General features: G+C 49.0%; 2 protein-coding genes across 3 annotated transcripts in view; both read right to left on the bottom strand.

Annotated features, from left to right (window-relative positions):
* MX2 (MX dynamin like GTPase 2) overlaps nt 1-6,234 on the bottom strand; it is a 39,313-nt gene extending 33,079 nt beyond the window's left edge. Inside the window, exon 1 of one of the 2 annotated variants that reach the window (XM_068972444.1) lies at nt 6,197-6,234. The gene's annotated coding sequence lies outside the window, so the exon portion shown is untranslated. Of the gene's footprint in view, nt 1-1,258; nt 1,286-6,196 lie in introns of those variants that run through there. The other variant, XM_068972451.1, reaches the window with a different exon arrangement.
* Nucleotides 6,235-10,214: 3,980 nt separating this feature from the next.
* The window catches only part of FAM3B (FAM3 metabolism regulating signaling molecule B), a 92,862-nt gene continuing 84,360 nt past the window's right edge, over nt 10,215-18,716 (bottom strand). Inside the window, exons 6-10 of the mRNA XM_068969397.1 lie at nt 16,252-16,310; nt 14,689-14,739; nt 13,534-13,621; nt 11,695-11,827; nt 10,215-10,304 (exon numbers count right to left, since the gene is read on the bottom strand). Of these exons, the coding sequence (XP_068825498.1) occupies nt 10,215-10,304; nt 11,695-11,827; nt 13,534-13,621; nt 14,689-14,739; nt 16,252-16,310 (421 nt within the window). The remainder of the gene's footprint in view (nt 10,305-11,694; nt 11,828-13,533; nt 13,622-14,688; nt 14,740-16,251; nt 16,311-18,716) is intronic.

Raw genomic sequence — 18,716 nt, 5'->3', positions numbered from 1 at the left:
CATGAACACTTTCCTGCTATGACCGCCTCCCACCCGCTAGGGGGGCCAGAGTGGAGACAGTGAGTTGAATGGCTTCGCTCTCCTCCCATGCAAGTCCACCTGGATATGTGACAGTGACCTTACTTGGAAAAGCCTACTTGCAGTGGAATTGAGGCAGCTCTGGCGATGACGGTGGGCCCGAAATGCAAGAAGAGACAGGCGGAGAGGGTTTGAGACTCAGAGCCCCTTGGCTGGAGGGCGACAGAGGCACACACTGGAGGGTCGCTGGCCCACATCAGGGACCTCCGAGGGGATCAGGGGCCCCAGAAGCTGGGACAGGAGCCTGAAAGGGGTCTCCCTCAGAGCCTCTGGGAAGAACTAGCTCTACCAACACCTTGCCCTGGAACTTCTGGCCTGAGAACCAGGAGAGAATAGATGTCCTATGTGTCTGAGTTGGGGGCATGTGTCTGAGTTGGGGGCATTTGTCAGGCCAGCTCCAGGGCACTAACCAGTGGGGAGGATTGGAGTCTCGAGGTGGTGCCTACCCCATAACTGCCCCTTGGGGCATCCGTGTGTGCCCCGTTTCCAGCCCTCTGTCCATCCCCTCCTCACAACAGTGGTCCCATCCTTGCACACACTGTGGCCCTTTCCCTTCTAAGCCCTCGGTCTCATCCTGCCACTACCCTTTCTAAAAACTTCGGGAGTCTTTTTTCAGAACAAAGTTCCTAAAGAATTTGGTCCTCACTTACCTCTTCCTATTTGATGCCACCTCTGAATGCTGGGCCAACTGGAGCATGCTGCAACTGGAGCTGCACATTCATAACCTTGTGTGTGCCATTGGCCTAGCTTTAAAAGTGGGGGTGGCTCATTCACTTATTCATTCATTCAACAGATGTGTTTTGAGGACTGATGCAGGCTGAATTGTGTCCCCAAGTTCATAGATCAGAGTCCTAACCCCTAGGACCACGGTGTATGTCTACACTGGAGAGATGGCCTTTAAAGAGGTGATTGAGGTAAACGAGGGCACTAATCCAATCTCACTGGTGTCTTAGGAAAAACAGATTAGGACAAATACACACATACAAGACCAGATGAGGACACGGGGAGAAGACCACCGTCTCCATGCCCAGGAGGCCTTGGGAGAAAGTAACCCTGCTAACACCTTAGTCTTGGACGTCTGGCCTCCAGATTGGGAGAAAGTAAATTTCTGTTGTCTAAGCCATCCACCCTGTGGCACTTTGTTACAAACTAACAAATACAAACTAATACGAGGACCTACTATGTGCGAGGTGGTTCCTGCCATGAGGGTTCAGTGGTGAGCAAGCCAGATGAAGTCCCTGTCTCCGGTACACACATTCTGTCAGGGGGACCCCCCAAACAAGAAAGCCGACCAATGAAGAAGGCTGCAGTAATGCAACCCCAGGTGACGACGGGGTGTCTGGAAGAAAGGGAGTGGGTGACAGATCCTAGGGTCAGTGTCAGAGGTGGAGGCAGGGGCTGTTTGAGGGCATGTCTGTGTATACAGGAAACAGGAAATTAATGAAGAGAGGAACTATTATTTGAGGACCTGGGGAGGAACCTTCTTGGCAGAGTAAGTCCAAGTGCAAAGGTCCTGAGGTTAGAATGAGCTCAGGGAACTGGGAGCAGCACACTTACCTCCTGCGGGCTCAGAAAGCCCAGCCCAGGGGCGGCTCCCTTCTTTGGGACTGGGGGCTGGCCCCTCTGGTCCTCTCTGTCTTGCTCTTTCTGGGCTGTGCCCTGGCCTTTCCTGGCATGGCTGGAGCTAGACCTGACATTTGGGTTTGGGCTGGACGGAGGTGGGGAAGTCTTCTAACCTGCACTTTTCTGAGCAGCCAGCCTCACCGACCTGGAGACCCTAAGAAAAGGGAGACACCCCCAGGCTTGGTCCCACTCCTGGGGGAGCCCTGCAAAGGCTGTCCAGTGGAGGGGGCACCCTTATCTCTGTGGTGAAATCCTAAGACAGCACCTTTGTTCCCTCCTGTGGATGAGGGGCACTAAGACTGCTCAGCTGAGTGTTGGGTGGAAGGCCAGTCTTACAGGCAACCCCAATCTTATAGTCAGCCGATTCCCAGATGTGTGGGGCTGCGGGAAGATGAGGCAGACACTTCCTGGCCAGGAATTGCTGGCACGCAGCCCTCAAATGCCCTGTGGCTAGCTTTAGAGGAAGAAGACTCTCAGCCAGCCCCTCCCACTGGTCGGGGACTAAAACTAAATCTGGGTTTTACAGCTGCTTTGCATCTTCCTGTTCTTCATTTCTCTGAGTCCCTGAGGTTTAGCCTTTTCTCTGTTTCATATCTGATTGTTTCCCATGGGGCCAGTCTCTCCCACGAAATTCCTCGTCTTATAAAATACCTGACCCTTCAGCAAGTGTCTAGAGAAAGTATGATCCCATGAAAAGTCCTCTGCTTTTTCTTTTTCATCCTGCTGGCAGCATCCTCAGATATTTTCCTCCAGTAGTGCCAAGGAGTGCTGGCAATGAGCAGAAGCTGGCAGGGACGGGGATGGACTCTATGCAGAATCTCAGGAGGAAACAGCGCTGCTAATGCCTCCATCTCAGACTTCCAGCCTCCAGGGCTGGGAGAGACTAAGTTTTCATGTTTTAAGCCCTCTAGTCTGGGATACTGTGCCATGACAACCTTAGGACACTCACACACCATTGCTGTTCAGTCACTCAGTCGTGTCTGACTCTCTGCAACCCCATGAACTGCAGCACGCCAGGCTCCCTCTTTCAGAGTCTCCTGGAGCTTGCTCAGATTCATGTCCATTGAGTTGGTGATGCCATCCAATCATCTCACCCTGTCTTCCCTTTCTCCTCCTGCCCTCAACCTTTCCCAGCATCAGGGTCTTTTCTAATGAGTCGGCTCTTCGCATCGGGTGGCCAAATTTTTGGAACTTCAGCTTCAGTATCAGTCCCTCCAGTGAATATTCAGGGTTGATTTCCTTTAGGATTGACTGGTTTAATCACCTTGCTGTTCGTGGGACTCGCAAGAGTCTTCTCCAGCCCCACAGCTCAAAAGCACCATGGTTTATACCTAATCTGTTCCCCCCCAAGTGCCTTTCTTTGCTGGGCGGACTTGGCATCATATCTATCTCTACGTAAAAATCTGAAGGCATAATAATCCACCAGTTCATGCTACAATAGGAATCAGCAAATGCTAGAAAGCAGGTGTTGGAGAAGGCAATGGCACCCCACTACAGTACTCTTGCCTGGAAAATCCCATGGACGGAGGAGCCAGGTAGGCTGCAGTCCATGGGGTCGCTAGGAGTCAGACACAACTGAGCGACTTCACTTTCACTTTTCACTTTCATGCATTGGAGAAGGAAATGGCAACCCACTCCAGTGTTCTTGCCTGGAGAATCCCAGGGACGTGGGAGCCTGGTGGGCTGCTGTCTCTGGGATCGCAGAGTCAGACACGACTGAAGTGACTTAGCAGCAGCAGCAGCAGAAAGCAGATGTCCTTGCCCCTTGAGAAACAGTGTCAGGAGCCCTCTTGGCCACCGCTGCCTCAAGTAAGAGGGATCCTGAAGCTCTGAGATCAGGCTTTGGGGCTTTAATTCTGATACAAGTTCCAAAGTGTGTGTCATTCTAGATCATCATAGTTGACTCAATTCAGATACTGTCTACTGGGACATGACAGCGGATACCACAGGACTATTATCAGATGGGGCTCACCCTACTCACCTGCCCCCACCCCATCCTGCTGCCAATTGCAAATTGGCACTTGTCATCTGTCTCTAGGCTTCCCAGGTGGCACAGTGGCAAAGAATATGCCTACCAATGCAGGAGAAGCAAGAGACTTGGGTCTGATCCCTGGGTCAGGAAGACCCCTGGAGAAGGAAATGGCATCCCACTCCAGTATTCTTGCCTGGGGAATCCCATGAACAGAGGCGCCTGTCAGGCTATAGTCCATGGGGTCACAATTGGACACAACTAAGTGATTGAGCACACACACAGACACACACACACACATACACACATCTAACTCTACAAGGATTGAATTCTGAGCCACTGCAGTTGCTCCCCTGAAAGTAATTCAGGATGGAGATCAGGAACAAGGCCCTCTGTGCTCTGGGAAAAACTGGCAGAACAGGTCTTCAGATAGTTAGATATTTTCCGGAAAAGATTTTATGAACACAATTCTTGCATCTCCTCATGTCTAGAAAAGCGCTAAAATCACTAATAGTGGCATCTGCTCCTCATGACTAGCAGTGAGCTTCTGCAGAAATGCGTGCTTGATTGCATGTATGCCCTTCACTAAAATCATATATTACTGACTTCCCCACTAGCTGTTTGTTGCAGCTCCTCGGAGCTATCCAAAATGCTATCTCCCAGGCTATCATCCTCATTTTGGCCCCAATAGAACTTAACTCACAACTCTCATGTGCATTTTTCGCCCAGTAAACACTGCCCACTTCAGATGCAAAGTGCTAGCAAAGAGCACCCCCCGCCCCCCCGCCCCCCCGTCCCCCGCCCCCCCCCCCCGTCCCCCGCCTTCCCCACCCCACCCCGCCCCGCCCGCCTCATCTCACCGCCCCTCTTGGGTTTGAATAATCTGCTAGAGCAGAAACCTTTCACTGACTAGATCACAGGTTTATTATAAAAGGATTTCCCAGGTGGCGCCAGTTCTTTACAGAACCTGCCTGCAATGCAGGAGACATAAGAGACTCGGGTGCGAACCCTGGGTGGGGAAGATCCCCTGGAGGAGGGCATGGCAACCCACTCTAGTATTCTTGCCCAGAGAATCTCCATGGACAGAGGAGCCTGGTGAGCTACAGTCCGTGGGATCACAAAGATTCGGACATGACTGAGTGAAATCGCATGCACACAGACACAACTCAGGAAAAGTGAAAGTGGAAGCCGCTCAGTCTTGTCCGACTCTTTGAGACTCCAGGGACTATACAGTCTATGGAATTCTCCAGGCCAGAATACTGGAGTGGGTGGCCTTTTCCTTCGTCAGGGGATCTTCTCAGCCCAGGGATGGAACCCAGGTCTCTCTCTACCAGCTGAGCCACCAGGGAAGCCCAACTCAGAACAAGCCAGATGGAAGAGACGCAGAGGGCAGGCGCGGGCCGACGGTGGAGCTTCCGCTTCGTCTGCGAGCGCCGCTGCCCCGCATCTCCAGTGCGCTCCAGAGCCCTCCAAACACTCTCGGGTTTTCAGGCGGCTTCATTACATAGACCTGAGTGATTCCATCACTATCAGAGATTGAACTCAGCCTCCTGCCCTGCTTCTCTTCCGGGAGGTGGGGCGTGGCTGGAAGTGCCCGGCCTCTGTCACGTGATCGCTCACCTAGGCAACCGGCTCCCATCTCATTAACATAACACTGGGACCTGACACCACCTGATTAGCATAACAGAAGCCGATGCTCTCCTCGCTTCTGAGGGTTTTAGGAACACCTGTGAGGTTGGAACTGACACAGACCAAATAATCTCTCCTTTTCCCCTACAATTGTGAATATTATGAAATAGTCACCTGGATGAGTTAATATCTATCCTCATACTTACTTTTTTTTCTTGCGATGAGGACTTTTAAGATCTACTCTTTTCGTTGTTAAGTCTCTAAGTCGTGTCTGACTATTTTGCAGCCCCATAGACTGTAGCCTCCCAGGCTTCTCTGTCGATGGGATTCTCCGGGAAAGAACACTGGAGTGAGTTGCCAAGCCCTTCTCCAGGGGATCTTCCTAACCTGAGGATCGAACCTGCATCTCCTGAGTCTCCTGCATTAGCAGGCGGGTTCTTTACCACGATTGCCACCTGGGAAGCCTTCTACTCTCTTAGCAACTTTCTAAAATGTTACACAGTATTATCAGCTGTGGAGATGCATCCTACAGCAAGGTGACTATGGTTAATATATTTCTTATTATAAATCACAGCTTCACAGAGCATGAAACTCTTTGCCCTCCTCAGGATGTGCAACTTCCATGGAAGTTCCAGAAGCCACTTCTGAGTAGTCACAAGGTCTTTGGCCAGACTCGGGGAGATGGGCACCCCCTGTGCTTCCTTTCTAGAGCATGCCTGCAGGGATGGCTAGGGGCCAGCACTCCCGCACAACGCAGGCAGCTTCAGAAACATCATCTTTCTGCCTCCAGCCTTCTGGCACAAGCCACGTTTACCAGGAACCGCTTTTAATAGAAAAGCAGATCTGCTGCCGGAAGACGCATTTAGGCAGCCCTCCCCGCACTGACCCAGCTCTTACCTGTGCGCCTGTAGGAGGGAGGCCGGCAAGTCATCTCTGCACATTCCTCCCGTTCCTTTTATAGGATCCCTCCTCCCCTCGTGGCTTGCTTCCCCAGAAGCAAGGGAAATGAAACTAATGGCTTGCCATAGAAACGAAACCATCAGCCTGCCACAGAAACGAAACCTGAAGCATCCGTCCATTTCCCGGTGTTTCACACAGTGGTCCTGACTCCAGCTGCATCAGTCTCGTGGTGGGCATTTGAACTCATAGGGAGGGGCGGGGTGGGAGCGGGTAACGGGTCTAACAGGTTCTCCAGCAGGCTGGGGCCGACCACACTTGGAGAACGGGTCACTTATCATAGCACTGTCCAGAAGGACTTTCTGAGATGCTGTGCGCTGCCACTCTCTGCCCTGTTTAAGCTCTGAACATGCTAGGAAAAGACATCCACAGCTCCTCCACAGCATCCCTCACGTAGGCACGCGCTGCGTACCCTCACACATGAGCTGGTTCCCAGGGGTGAGCCTGACTTCCTGGTCTTGTGTGGGTTACTTCGCCTGCAAAACTATGGGCATGCACCCCCCGGGGTCCCAAAGCCCTCCCTTCGCTGTGACTGAAGCGAGGGTGAGCTGGGCATTCCCACCACCAGAGTATGGGGGGCCCCAAGGAGCCCTGGGGGTTCTGGGCTGGCACAGGACGGGGGGATTCTGCCTCCATCTCAGTGTCACACCCATGAAGCTTTCCAAAACAAAACAAAAAATCTAAGAAAATTAACAAAATTAATCCGGAGCACTTTTTTGCTCATTCACCTGACTTGTGGGCAAAATTTCCTCTAAAGAAGACATTTTTAGGCTTAAAAGATGGTTATTAAAGCCTGGCATTAAGAGGTCCTGGGGGGAAGTTTCCAGGGTCTGCGTCCTGCAGGACCTGATGCCCAGGTCATCCATCCAGAGGTCTCTGGGCAGAGGGGTAAGACGGAGGGAAGAACTGGACAGCTGACTTTGCAGTGAGTTTTCTGATTCATCAACTGTGTTACAGGGTGAATGCCTTTGCAGCTCCAGGAAAGGCACAGGGAAGACACCGCAGAGGCCAGACAGAGTGGGACCACTTCCACGGAGGCAGTGAGGGAAGTTCGCGCTAAGGAGGTGACTGAGGACCCACCCTCCCCAGCAGCACAGCACTCCCCCTCGGCACGCCCTCAGGAAGTCTCTCCAGGAAAGATCAGGGCCTCAGCAGCATCAAGGCTCTGGGCTAGTTCGCAAGCTGCTGTCCGGGGTTTCGGGCGGGAGCTTGGTGATGACCCCTAGCTGGGCTCCCTCAGCCCACCTGGCCCACTGACCCTCCAAGGAAGGGCTGGTCTGGGTGCTCATACACCCTCAGCAGGACTGCTCCTTCTGAGTTTGCTTTCTCGGTTGTGCAGAGACCATAAAGTGTCTGCCCCACTAATGGATTGAGGAGGTGAGGAACTGGGAGCCTGTGCACAGGTGAGAGTTCTAAGTGTGTGTCTGTGCAGGGTGGTGGAGTGGCAGAGGCCACTGTGGGTGGAAATCCCCCAGCTCTTCACTGTCTGGACCCCCCCTTGCTCCAGCGGTGCAGGGGCAGGGCTGGGGGATGATGGTGACCCATCTCAGGGCAAGTGCAAGGAGGCTGTCAGCCCTCATGCACGCATGGTGCTCGTGGACGGAGGACAGGCCTGGGTGGGCAGTGTCTGTCTGGGCTAGAGGGTGACAAAGGGCCTCTGGGCAGTAGAGGGGCTCAGCTCCTTAGACAGGAACAAGCTCCATTTCTGAATCTGTGATGTTCAATGTCCAGTGTGTGTGTGTGTGTGTGTGTGTGTTCAGTCACTCTTTTAAGACCCCTTGGACTGCAGACCACCAGGTTCCTCCATCCGTGGGATTCTCCAGGCAAGAATACTGGAGTGGGTTGCCACTTCCTTCTCCAGGGAATCTTCCTGACTCAGGGATTGAACCCGCATCTCCTGCATTGACAGGTGGGTTCTTTACCACTGAGCCACCAGGGAAGTCTTTCAAAAATCCAGGCATATTGGTAACAGGGATTCTTAGAGCTCAGAAGTGCCTGCCTTTCACAGGGTAGGGGTTAGAGGCCCTGCCCTCTCGTGGGAGGGGCATTCCTTGCAGGTCCACCCGCTCTCCAGCAGCAGAGAGAGGCGGGGCGGCCCTGCTGGGAGAGTTCTCAGGGTGGGGCTGGGGGTAGGGGAGGCTCAGGCTGACTTCCACATGGGGCAGGGTGGGGGCGTCTGGGGAGAGAGGATGGACGCTCAGGACAGGTGGCTGCCCATCTGAGTCTGTTTCCTTGACAGCTTTGTTTTGTAATAGACTTTATTTGTTTAAGGTTCACAGTAAAAAGAGGAAGATACAGAGATTTGGAAATTTCCCCTAGACCCCCCTAGAGAGGAGTCCGCTGCCCTTCAAGTCCTGGGCACCCCTCCCTCCTCCAGCCCCCACCCTCCCAGGGTCTCCGTTCCGCTGCCTTTCAGTGACCCTCAAGTCCCCTTCCAGGCCTCCTCTAAGGTGGTCCAGAGCCCAGAAGGGGGTTCTCTCTGATGGCCTGTTTGTGTCCAAATTTCTCCTTTTTGTTAGGACACCAGTCACACTGGATAGGGGCCACCCGACTTGAACTTGTTACACCAACAGTGACCCTATTTCCACACAAGGTCACATTCTGTGGTACTGACAGTTAGTTATGACTCAGCTCATGAGTTAGGGAGGAACAGAGTCTAGCCTGTAACAGGGCCCCAGCCAAGATCCCACTGAGTGGTTTGCAGACTCCTCTGCAGAGAGAGACGCAGGCTCCCTGAGGGGGCCGACAGTCACCCCCCTCACCACCAGGAGGCTGATGTTCTCCCTGGTTGGCAGCGGGATGCAGTGATGAGGGCTCACACCTGTCCTGGCAGGAGCTCTGGCAAACATCTGCACTTGCACGTTCTCCGGCTTCCGTGCCCAACAGACCCTCCTTCAGCCTGGCCCCCATGCTCAGAGTTAGGCCTCCACTGCCCTGCAGCCCACCTACAACCACGGAGGACTCAGCGCTGCTATCAGCCACCGAGACTTGGGGAGTTGGGTCCTGCAAGAATGCTGAAATTCAGGGTGACACGTACTGCCATGTTTTTAAAAGGAGGCCTGCTGATAAAAATACTTGAAACCGTTCATCTGTTCCAACCCCTCTATGGATAGATGAGAAACTGGAGGCTAGATAACCACTATCAAGCTGGCATCAAAGTCTCCTATCGTTTCTGGGAGCCAGATTTGGGAGGGAGGTCAGAAAGAGCACTTGGCAATGACTTGGCTGTCTTAACCCCAAGGCGCTGGGCATCTTGGTATGTGGATCTACAGTGTGTCTCCTAGGAAGTCTGGGTTGTATAGTGGTCCCCCTGAGAGCAGCCTCTGCCTGCCTGGCCCATCCGAGATCCCTCCTCCCCATCCTGTTAAACAAGGTGCAACTGGAGCAACACCCCTGCGTGGAGGCAGACACTGAATCTCTTCACCATTGTATTGCTTGTGCCCGAGTTAGGCGCACCCACATTTGTGGGATGAATGAATCAATTCAGGGACCTGCAGGGAGAGCTCAAGAAGGTTGACCCAAGAAGGTGGCTAAGCCCTATGGCTGCTGCTCATTGTCCCTATGAGATGACCGTCCATAACGAGGGTGTGCTCCGTGGTTGGAGAATAAAGGTTTTCTCTCTGTAGAGCTATCTGGACTACATGGGTCAAACTTGGATCTGATGATAAAATAGCTCCACACCTGTACAGGCAGGGACTGCTTCCCCTAATCTTCTGCTTCCCAGGTGATGTCACTGAATCCTCTTGAACACTCTCCGTGCGTTTCAGCTCAACATCTTCACTCTATAAACACTGGCATAAAAAGTCTGTGGGACAAGATTTTATACAACTGGCAAATATTTTGATTGGTTGGTTGACAAACCTGAAATATTCATCAAATATTGACCATTGGAGAAGGGCCATAGTCCATTCAGGATGCATTTGTCTATAAAAAGCCCATTTATCGAGGCAGGGCAATGTTAGCTGGGCCCTTTTGGTATGCAGCCTTCTACCTGGATCTCGGCTGGCCAGCCAGAATACCTGTTCTTCGCATCATTTGAGTGGTTGATCTGTGCAAAGGAAAGAAAAGGATTTAATCTATCCATTCATCTAATCAACAATGTTTAATGTGCCAGCTGTGAGCAAAATCAGAAAAGAGGATCACCTCCTAGAATGAGATTTGCTCCAGCTTACTCAGTAGTCACGCACGGATGTGAGAGTTGGACCATAAAGAAGGCTGAGTGCCGAAGGATTGATGCTTTTGAACTGTGGTGTTGGAGAAGACTCTTGAGAGTCCCTTGGACTGCAAGGAGATTAAACCAGTCCATCCTAAAGGAAATCAAGCCTGAATATTCATTGGAAGGTCTGAGGCTCAAGCTGAAGCTCCAATACTTTGGCCACTTGATGCGATGAACGACTCATTGGAAAAGACATTGGTGCTGGGAAAGATTAAAGACATAAGGGGATGACAGAGGATGAGATGGTTGGATGGCATCACTGACTCAGTGGACATGAGTTTAAGCAGGCTCCGGGAGTTGGTGATGGACAGGGAAGCCTGGCGTGCTGCAGTCCATGGGTTGCACAGAGTCAGACCAACTGAGCTACTAAACTGATAACTGACTTATGTTTCAGGTACATTGCAAGGTGATTCAGTTATACATGTACACATATATTATTTTTCAGATTATTTTCTGTTATAGATTATTACAAAATATTGACTATAGTTCCCTGTACTGTATAGTAAACTTGTGTTGCTTGTTGCATATCTATAAAATTCATCTATTAAAGTGGTTTTTAATGGTTTTAATGATAAAGTGGTTACTCAGCGGTTTTCAGTATATTCACAGAGACATACAACCATCATCACATTCAATTTTAAAACATATTCTGGGAATTCCCTGGGAGTCTAGTGGTAAGGAATTGGTGCTTTCACTGCTAGAACCTGGATTCAAACCCTGGTCAGGGAACTAAGAACCTGCAAGCCACATCCTGGCAAAGCACAAAGGAAAACATTTTCACCCCTGAAACAAGAAAGCACATACCCACTCACCATGCCCCATAGCCCAGTCAGCTCCTAATCTGCTTTCTCTCTCTGGGTTTTGACTATTATAGAAATCTCATACACATGGAATCATACGGTATATGGCCTTTTGTTTTTGGGTTTCTTTACTTAGTGTGTTTTCAAGGCTCACTCATGTCACATATCAATACTTCATTTCTTTATGTGCCTGAATAATATTCCAGTGGGCACTTATATCTATTTTACTTATACATTTTTAAGTCCATTCACCCAATCTTTGGGTTGTTTCTGCTTTTTGGCTGTTAGGAATAATAGCACATTTCCGGTGCAAGTTTTTGTGTGAATATGTGTTTTTGTTCTCTTGGCTGTGCATCTGTGAGTGGAATTGCTAGGACATACGATAACTGTTTGAGAAGAAGGGATGTTTAACAACCACTCACCTTTTCTCTCTGAATTCCTGCAGGAAGTTCAAAGCCTTTCGCCGCCACAAACACCCAGCTTGACCTGAATCGCATGTTCCTGATCTCGGTACTTCCCAGGGCTTCTATAACCTTCTTGGCATCCTCCTTCAGCCTGGAGGGATGCAAAGGGGGGAAGCCTGTGAATGTCTCACCTGCAGACTCGGGGGTGTACTCTAGAACACAGTCTGGCCTAGGACAGGTTTCTAAAGCAGCACCTGCTAGCCTGGGGCACAGGGCAGGAGAGAGATGTGAACACTGGCTGAGTGCGTCACATCTTTGTGTGCGTGTGGGCTCACTCATGTCCGACTCTTTGCAACCCCATGGGCTGTAGACTGCCAGGCTCCTCTGTCCATGGGGTTTCCCAGACAAGAAGACTTGAGTGGGTGGCCACCTCTTTCTCCAGGGGATCTTCCTGACCCAGGGATTGAACCTGTGTCTCCTGCACTGGCAGGCAGGTTCATTACTTCTTGAGCCATCCAGGAAGCCTCTAGTTACACATAAAGCCATATCCAGGACTCTTTGGAAAAGACCCTAATGCTGGAAAAGATGGAGGGCAGGAGGAGAACAGGGAGACAGAGGATGAGATGGTTAGATGATGAATAAAAAACTCAATGGACATGAGTTTGAGAAAACTCTGGGAGACAGAGGGCAGGGAAGGCTGGAGTGCTGTAGTCCATGGGATCACAGAGAGTCAGACATGACTGAGTGACTGAACAACAACAAAGGACCCTTTTAGATTCAATCTGGGGCACAGTTTTAATTCTCAATTCTGAAAAGCCCTGGGTCTTATGGTCCAGTTATCCTCACCCCAAAACAACATAATTTCTGGTCCTTGCTGCTGCCTGTTTACTGACCACAGAATAAAACAGACAGAAAATGCTGAAAGATGAAAACAAATGTCAAAACTGTATCTTTCATATTCACAAAAGTCAGTATCAGAAAAAAAAAACCTAAATATTTTGAAAGTGAAAGTCGCTCAGTTGCATTAAGACTCTTTGTGACCCCATGGACTATACAGTCCATGAAATTCTCCAGGCCAGACTACTGGAGTGGATAGCCATTCCCTTCTCCAGGGGATCTTCAACCGAGGGATCAAACCTAGGTCTCCCGCAATGCAGGCAGATTCTTTACCAGCTGAGCCGCCAGGGAAGCCCTGTAAACAATCTTACTTTGTAGAAAGCTGCCATTTAGAGCTCACAAAGGAAAGAGGGCAGAAAGGAAAAGAAAAAACTAAGCTCAGATTTTCCCAAGTGGGCTAAATCCAAGTTTTTCAAAGCATATGCTGAAGAATTTCCACCCGGGAAGATACTCTATTAAAGAAGAGGATCCGGATTCAAACACATCTGGGAAATGTCTTGTTCAGTAGTCCCCATCTTGGGAAGTGACAATGCAAATCAGCACCTTGAGGCTCTCAGAAGTTATGCAGTGAAGATGCACACCCGGAGAAACACTGAGCCAGGTCACTTTCTCTCTCATAAAAGCACTGTATCTGTGTGTGTGTGTGTGTGTAAGTCCCACTCTGTGTTTAGCACTCTGGCCGAGGGTTAGCTTTGCTATCTTATTTACTGTCAGTGATGAGTTTGTCTTGCTACCTGGAAATAGTCCTTATTTCTAGGATTCACGTGCTCCACCAGCTCATCATTTCTCTGGAAATGCAATCTGTTCATTGTGGCCTCCCATTCCTTCTCCTTGAAGAAGCCTCCTGTTCCTTGGAGCTCTGTTCTCTCCCAAAGGGGGTCGTGAGGGACCCTGACAGGGCTGGCACTCTGCCCTCAGCTGGCATCTCTGGCCCCTGCCGTGATACAACTGTACACTCACCTGCTGCTGCCATCGTCGTGGGTTACCATGAAGAGCAAGGACTTCGAGGGAGCGCTCTGAATAAACTTTGTCATCGGTCCAGAGTTATCTGCCGGGTCAATGTACATCAGATTTAGGACCTTCTCCGTCAGCTGAGGCTGTGACCCTAGGGGTTGTTCTGCTCTCAGCTCTGTGCTCTGAATCCTCTGATTCCAGAGCTGCCTGTCCACCATGCACCTGACCCCCTAGTGCTCTCATGGTAAGTGACCTGGGTTCCACGGTGGGGCCACGTGAGGGGGGCAACACGATCAGATCATAAAGACTCTTGTGGTTGACTCTCAAGCCAACCAGCAATGACGTCACAGACCAGGTGCGCTTTTCTCTACAATCACCGAGAAAGCACCCGACCTGGTGTGACCATCTTAGAGCTGAGTGGCCCCAGGACACTGAAGAGCACTAGGAAGCATACACGCCCAACCCAGACAGGTACGTCTTTGCTAAGAGACCCCTCTGTTTCTTACAGGGAGAAAACAAAGGCTCAGCTCAAACCCCGTTATTTACCACTGGAGCTTGTTATTTATAGTTACGATCAAGTTTGACGACAGAGTGAAAACACAGCATTCCCAAGGGCACTGGGATACTTCTTCATTGCTCCTCTCCATTATCTTTACGAAGACTTGTTTCTGTTAATTCTCAGGGTTAACTTAAAATAACTGCAGTGGAGATTCAGAGCCCAGAATGGAGGGATCACTGGTGGAGGGGGGGCACATGGTCTCCAAAATCTGGCAGACCAACAAGCCCATCACAGGGAAGACAACGATATATATGGTGACATTCAGGACTGGGTACTGAGCACGGTTATCCTACATGCCTGGTTTAAAACAAAAAGAGATGTTTTCTCTTTCCCTTTATCTGATGAAGGAGCAGAAGCAAAGTTCCCAGACAAGTGTGAGCAGAGAAGAGACACTCTCTAGATCATGCCTTCCAGCTTAAATATACAAACTCACTTAGAGACCACAAGGATTGTGTCAGACCATTCTAGAGTACTCATGTGCACTTCTGGCAGCTTTCTTGGTAGACAAAATAAGAACGTTTGACATTTTTGATTGTGGGTTTTTAATCTTAATTCATTTTAATTTGATATAATTCATTTTAAGAGGAAAAAAGTTTTCTTACCACCTTCGTACATATCAAAATACTGTGTTGCTATCACTTTCCCAGTCACATCTGGAAATGAAAGAAACAGCTTTTGAAAGACGGTTCATGGAGACTCAGGGTGCATGTGTGGTACTGCGCTTCTGAAAATGGGCTTCCCTGGTGGCTCAGGGGTAAAGAACCTGCCTGCCAATGAAGGTGACACAGGTTCAATGCCTGGGTCTGGAAGATCCCACGGGGGAGGAAATGGCAACCTGTTCCAGGATTTTTGCTTGGAGAATCCCATAGACAAAGGAGCCTGGAGGGCTATAGTCCATGAGGTCAAAAAGAGTTGGACACAACTGAGCAGCTGAACAACAATACCAAATTCTGAAAATGGTGTGTTCCTTCTCCCTGTCTTCCAGGAAGCATGATGCCTGGTCCCACCTGAAGGAAAGGCCCGCCTTCCCTGGAGGGCCCCCGATGATGTGGGTCAGGAAGGCAGGGCTCCTCATCTGCCCAGAGCCTCCCTCCCGCCTGCTTCCAGTTAGATTCTCATCCATGCTCTTGCCCAGGGTGCCTGCCTCTTCCTGAGAACACTGGGGCCCGCCCTCAGCCCTTTCTGCTCCCTCTGTATATCTTCCTGCCTGATTATCAGACCAGGCACACATTCCTCAGGTTCCTACAGCCTGGGGCCACAGGCGTCTGCTCACTTCGCTCACAGGGACAGACACCACTGGAAGCCCCTTCCCAAAACCTGCTACCGCCCTTACTGTCAGGGGTCCCAGTGGCAAAAGGGACAGGTGTTCTTTTCCAGGCCTAAGAGGTCAGGCTGTGCTTCTCTGAGGTCCTTTCATCAGACAAGGTAGGAACTGGTATCACCCTCGGCTAGGCAGCAGAGCAAACACGAGGCCCACCCCCAGGGCGTCTGTGTTCTCAGGTCTGCTGATCCTGTTTTAGCTCTGACTTCTGCAGGTCCTTCTTTGTCTTCTTAAAGTCGTTTTGGATTCCACAGATATGCATGAATACAGGATATGTGTTTTTCTCTTTCTGACTGACTTCACTCTGTATGAAAAACTCTAGGTCCACATGTCTTGTACAAATGACCCTATTTTGTTCCTTTCAGTGGCTGTACCACACCTTCTTTATGCATTCATCTGTTGCTGAAAATTTAGGACATATATACAATACGATATGGAAAATAAATAGCTAGTGGGACCCTGCTATAAAGCGCAGGAAGCTCAGCTTGGTGCTGTGTGACCTAGAAGGGTGGGATGGAGGGAGCAAAGACCAAGAGGGAGAGGATACGTATACACACATAGCTGATTCACTGTATCGTACGGCAGAAACTAACACAACATTGCAAAGCAATTATGCACCAATAAAACTTAGTAAGTTTATATCTGATTTCATTTTTAGGGGGGAAGAATCACAAATTTATAAAGTGAGGCATTGTAAAAATAGTTAAACATATACTCTTAAATGCATTAAAATATAAACCTAGACTAGACCGTGTGCAAAAATAGCAAAGAAACCCAAGGTACCACGGAGTACCCAATCACAAAGCTTTTAGAGGTGTTTTAAAGAAAACGTTTAATCACTTACAGTTGACAATGGCAATGTTTATTCCTCTTGCAACATTCCCAGTCTTTTCTCCTATGAGCCTGAAATGCAAATAAGCATCAATCACAGAACTCCTTTCTCGCTGAGCAGTGAGCAGCCCTCCCTGCTCTATAAGATTGTCTCTTGGCAGAATTACTGTTTATCCTCTGTCACTTATTTCCTTGTAGATACACACTGATTTTAGCCCAGCTCCCTTGAAAGTCATCCCTACACTTGCTGTATGCATATCCACCCCCCTACACATGTCTGTAGATGGAATCCCTCAGGGAACCTGGGAATTGCATACTCTCATAATCTACACAAACAGCCAGGGAGAGAAACACCAGTGTTTGCTTAGCACAGCCTTTCTGCAAACACTCTCTCACTAAAGCTTTAACCTCCTCATGGGAAGGCATTCATTTTCCAACTATATTCATATGGAGAACAACCACCAATAGAATGCATGAGGAGCCAGAAAGTCTGTAGACAAACACACACACACACACTTTACCTGGTTACTTGCATAGTCTAGTGAAAGTTTACTAGACCATGAACAAGGAGATGAGAAATAGAAGGAGAAAGGAGATGGCAACGTAGAGAGATGCTGAAGATGTATGCTTGCTGGGCTTCGACAATGGATGGGATGTGAGACAAGAGAAGGGCGTGGCAAATGTGACTGACGCATTCAGCCTGGCTGGCTGGAAAAAATGAGGCACAAGAGGTGAATGAAAAGAGCTGGGTCTGATCCAGCTCTGGTGTCAGCTTCTGTTCATCCTGTTCCCCTCACTGCTCTGACAGAGCTTTTGCTGATGCCTGGGAAGCTTGGCACGTTGCAGTCCATGGGGTCACAAAGAGTCGAACATGACTGAATGACTGAAAACAAAGAATCCTTTTATCCAACCACAGAAAGTAACCCTGTTTATCCCTTAAACAAATTTCTTTCACTACCTCACTTAATTTTTACTTTTAAATTGGAGAATATGAAAGGCCCAGCTTCAAGGGGATTATGCCTTAAAACCAAGGAGGAAACTGACTTTCTTGGAAACGGGAAACATTACTGAAGACCTTGGGAATTGTGTGTGTGTGTCCATCTCTATGTGTGCGTGCATCCTCTGTCAAGTTTTAGAATCAATGATACGATAACTTCATAAAAAGAATTTGAAAGCTGTCCTTCTCTTTCCATGCTTTAGAACAGTAAATATGGCTCTGGAATATTCTGTTCTTGACATGCTTACCTAAAGTCCCCGTGGATCTTCCAAACTAAGTCTTTTTGCAGAGAGTAGCTTTTAGGGGGCAATTTTAGAGAATACCCTATAACAATCTGAAGAAAGAAAAAATGGGTATTATGAACCTATTCTCTCATAGGGAATTGATCTGCTAAAGTATGCTAGATTACCTAATAAGTGATTCTTAGGCCAAGATTTTTGAGAAGGCTAAATTTCAAGGTGGTGAGACCAGCATTTAAAGTCACTTTAATACTAGGAGCATTTGCTGATTTTAGAGAAAGTACAAAAGATGAGTAGCATTTCTGACAACCATCTGAGGCAAGGAGGACAAAGGTTGGAAGCCAGGGCCAACCAAAGGGAGGGCCCTGATAAACCCTCCACTTTTGTTTGGGTTGGGGTCAAAACGAATTGAATCCTTAAAGTGAAAGTGAATCAGAAAAAAAATAAGAACTTGCATGGCTGTGGTGCAGTTTTAAGTCCAATGGGTGGCTCAGAAAAATAAATCTCAATCCTTAACATATATTCGGATCATTCTGTCTTGCTAAAGATTCTGCATCCCTATCAGAAGCAAAACAAACAAACAAACAAACAAAAAATCCTCAGGAGAAGAAGGTAATATTATCTAATGCCTCAACTGGGCTTCCCTGGTGGCTCAGACGATAAAGTGTCTGCCTGCAATGCGGGAGACCCGGCTTCGATTCCTGGGTGGGGAAGATCCCCTGGAGAAGGAAATGGCAACCCACTCCAGCACTCTTGCCTGGGAAATCCCATGGATGGAAGAGCCTGATAGACTACAGTCCATGGGGTCGCAAAGAGTCGGACACAACTGAGCGACTTCACTTCACTAATGCCTCAATAAAAAACAAAACAAACAACAACAACAAAACCCAAAGCAAAGCAATTTATCAAATGCGCCGTCTGGCACACTGCACACTGCACACTGCATGTAAGGAGAGAAGCCCTCATGAAGAAGGACCAACACAACCAAAAAAAACCTGACGGTAAGGACAGACTCATGGACCCCAAATAGTAGAATTATCAAACAGACTTTCAAACAACCATACTTAATATGTTCAAGAAGATGATAGATAAGACTGAAGATTTCAGAACTGGAAACTACAAAAGAAAGATAGATTAGAAAAATAAAGTTCTGGAAATAGAATATTTAAAATTAATAATTTAACGGCAGATTATATTCAGTAGAAAAGAGAATTAGGGAGCTGAAAACAGCCCTGTCCACAA

The sequence above is a fragment of the Capricornis sumatraensis genome, chromosome 1 (assembly GCF_032405125.1).
Source record: "Capricornis sumatraensis isolate serow.1 chromosome 1, serow.2, whole genome shotgun sequence".
Taxonomy (NCBI): domain Eukaryota; kingdom Metazoa; phylum Chordata; class Mammalia; order Artiodactyla; family Bovidae; genus Capricornis; species Capricornis sumatraensis.
This window is presented reverse-complemented; position numbering and strand designations above follow the sequence as displayed.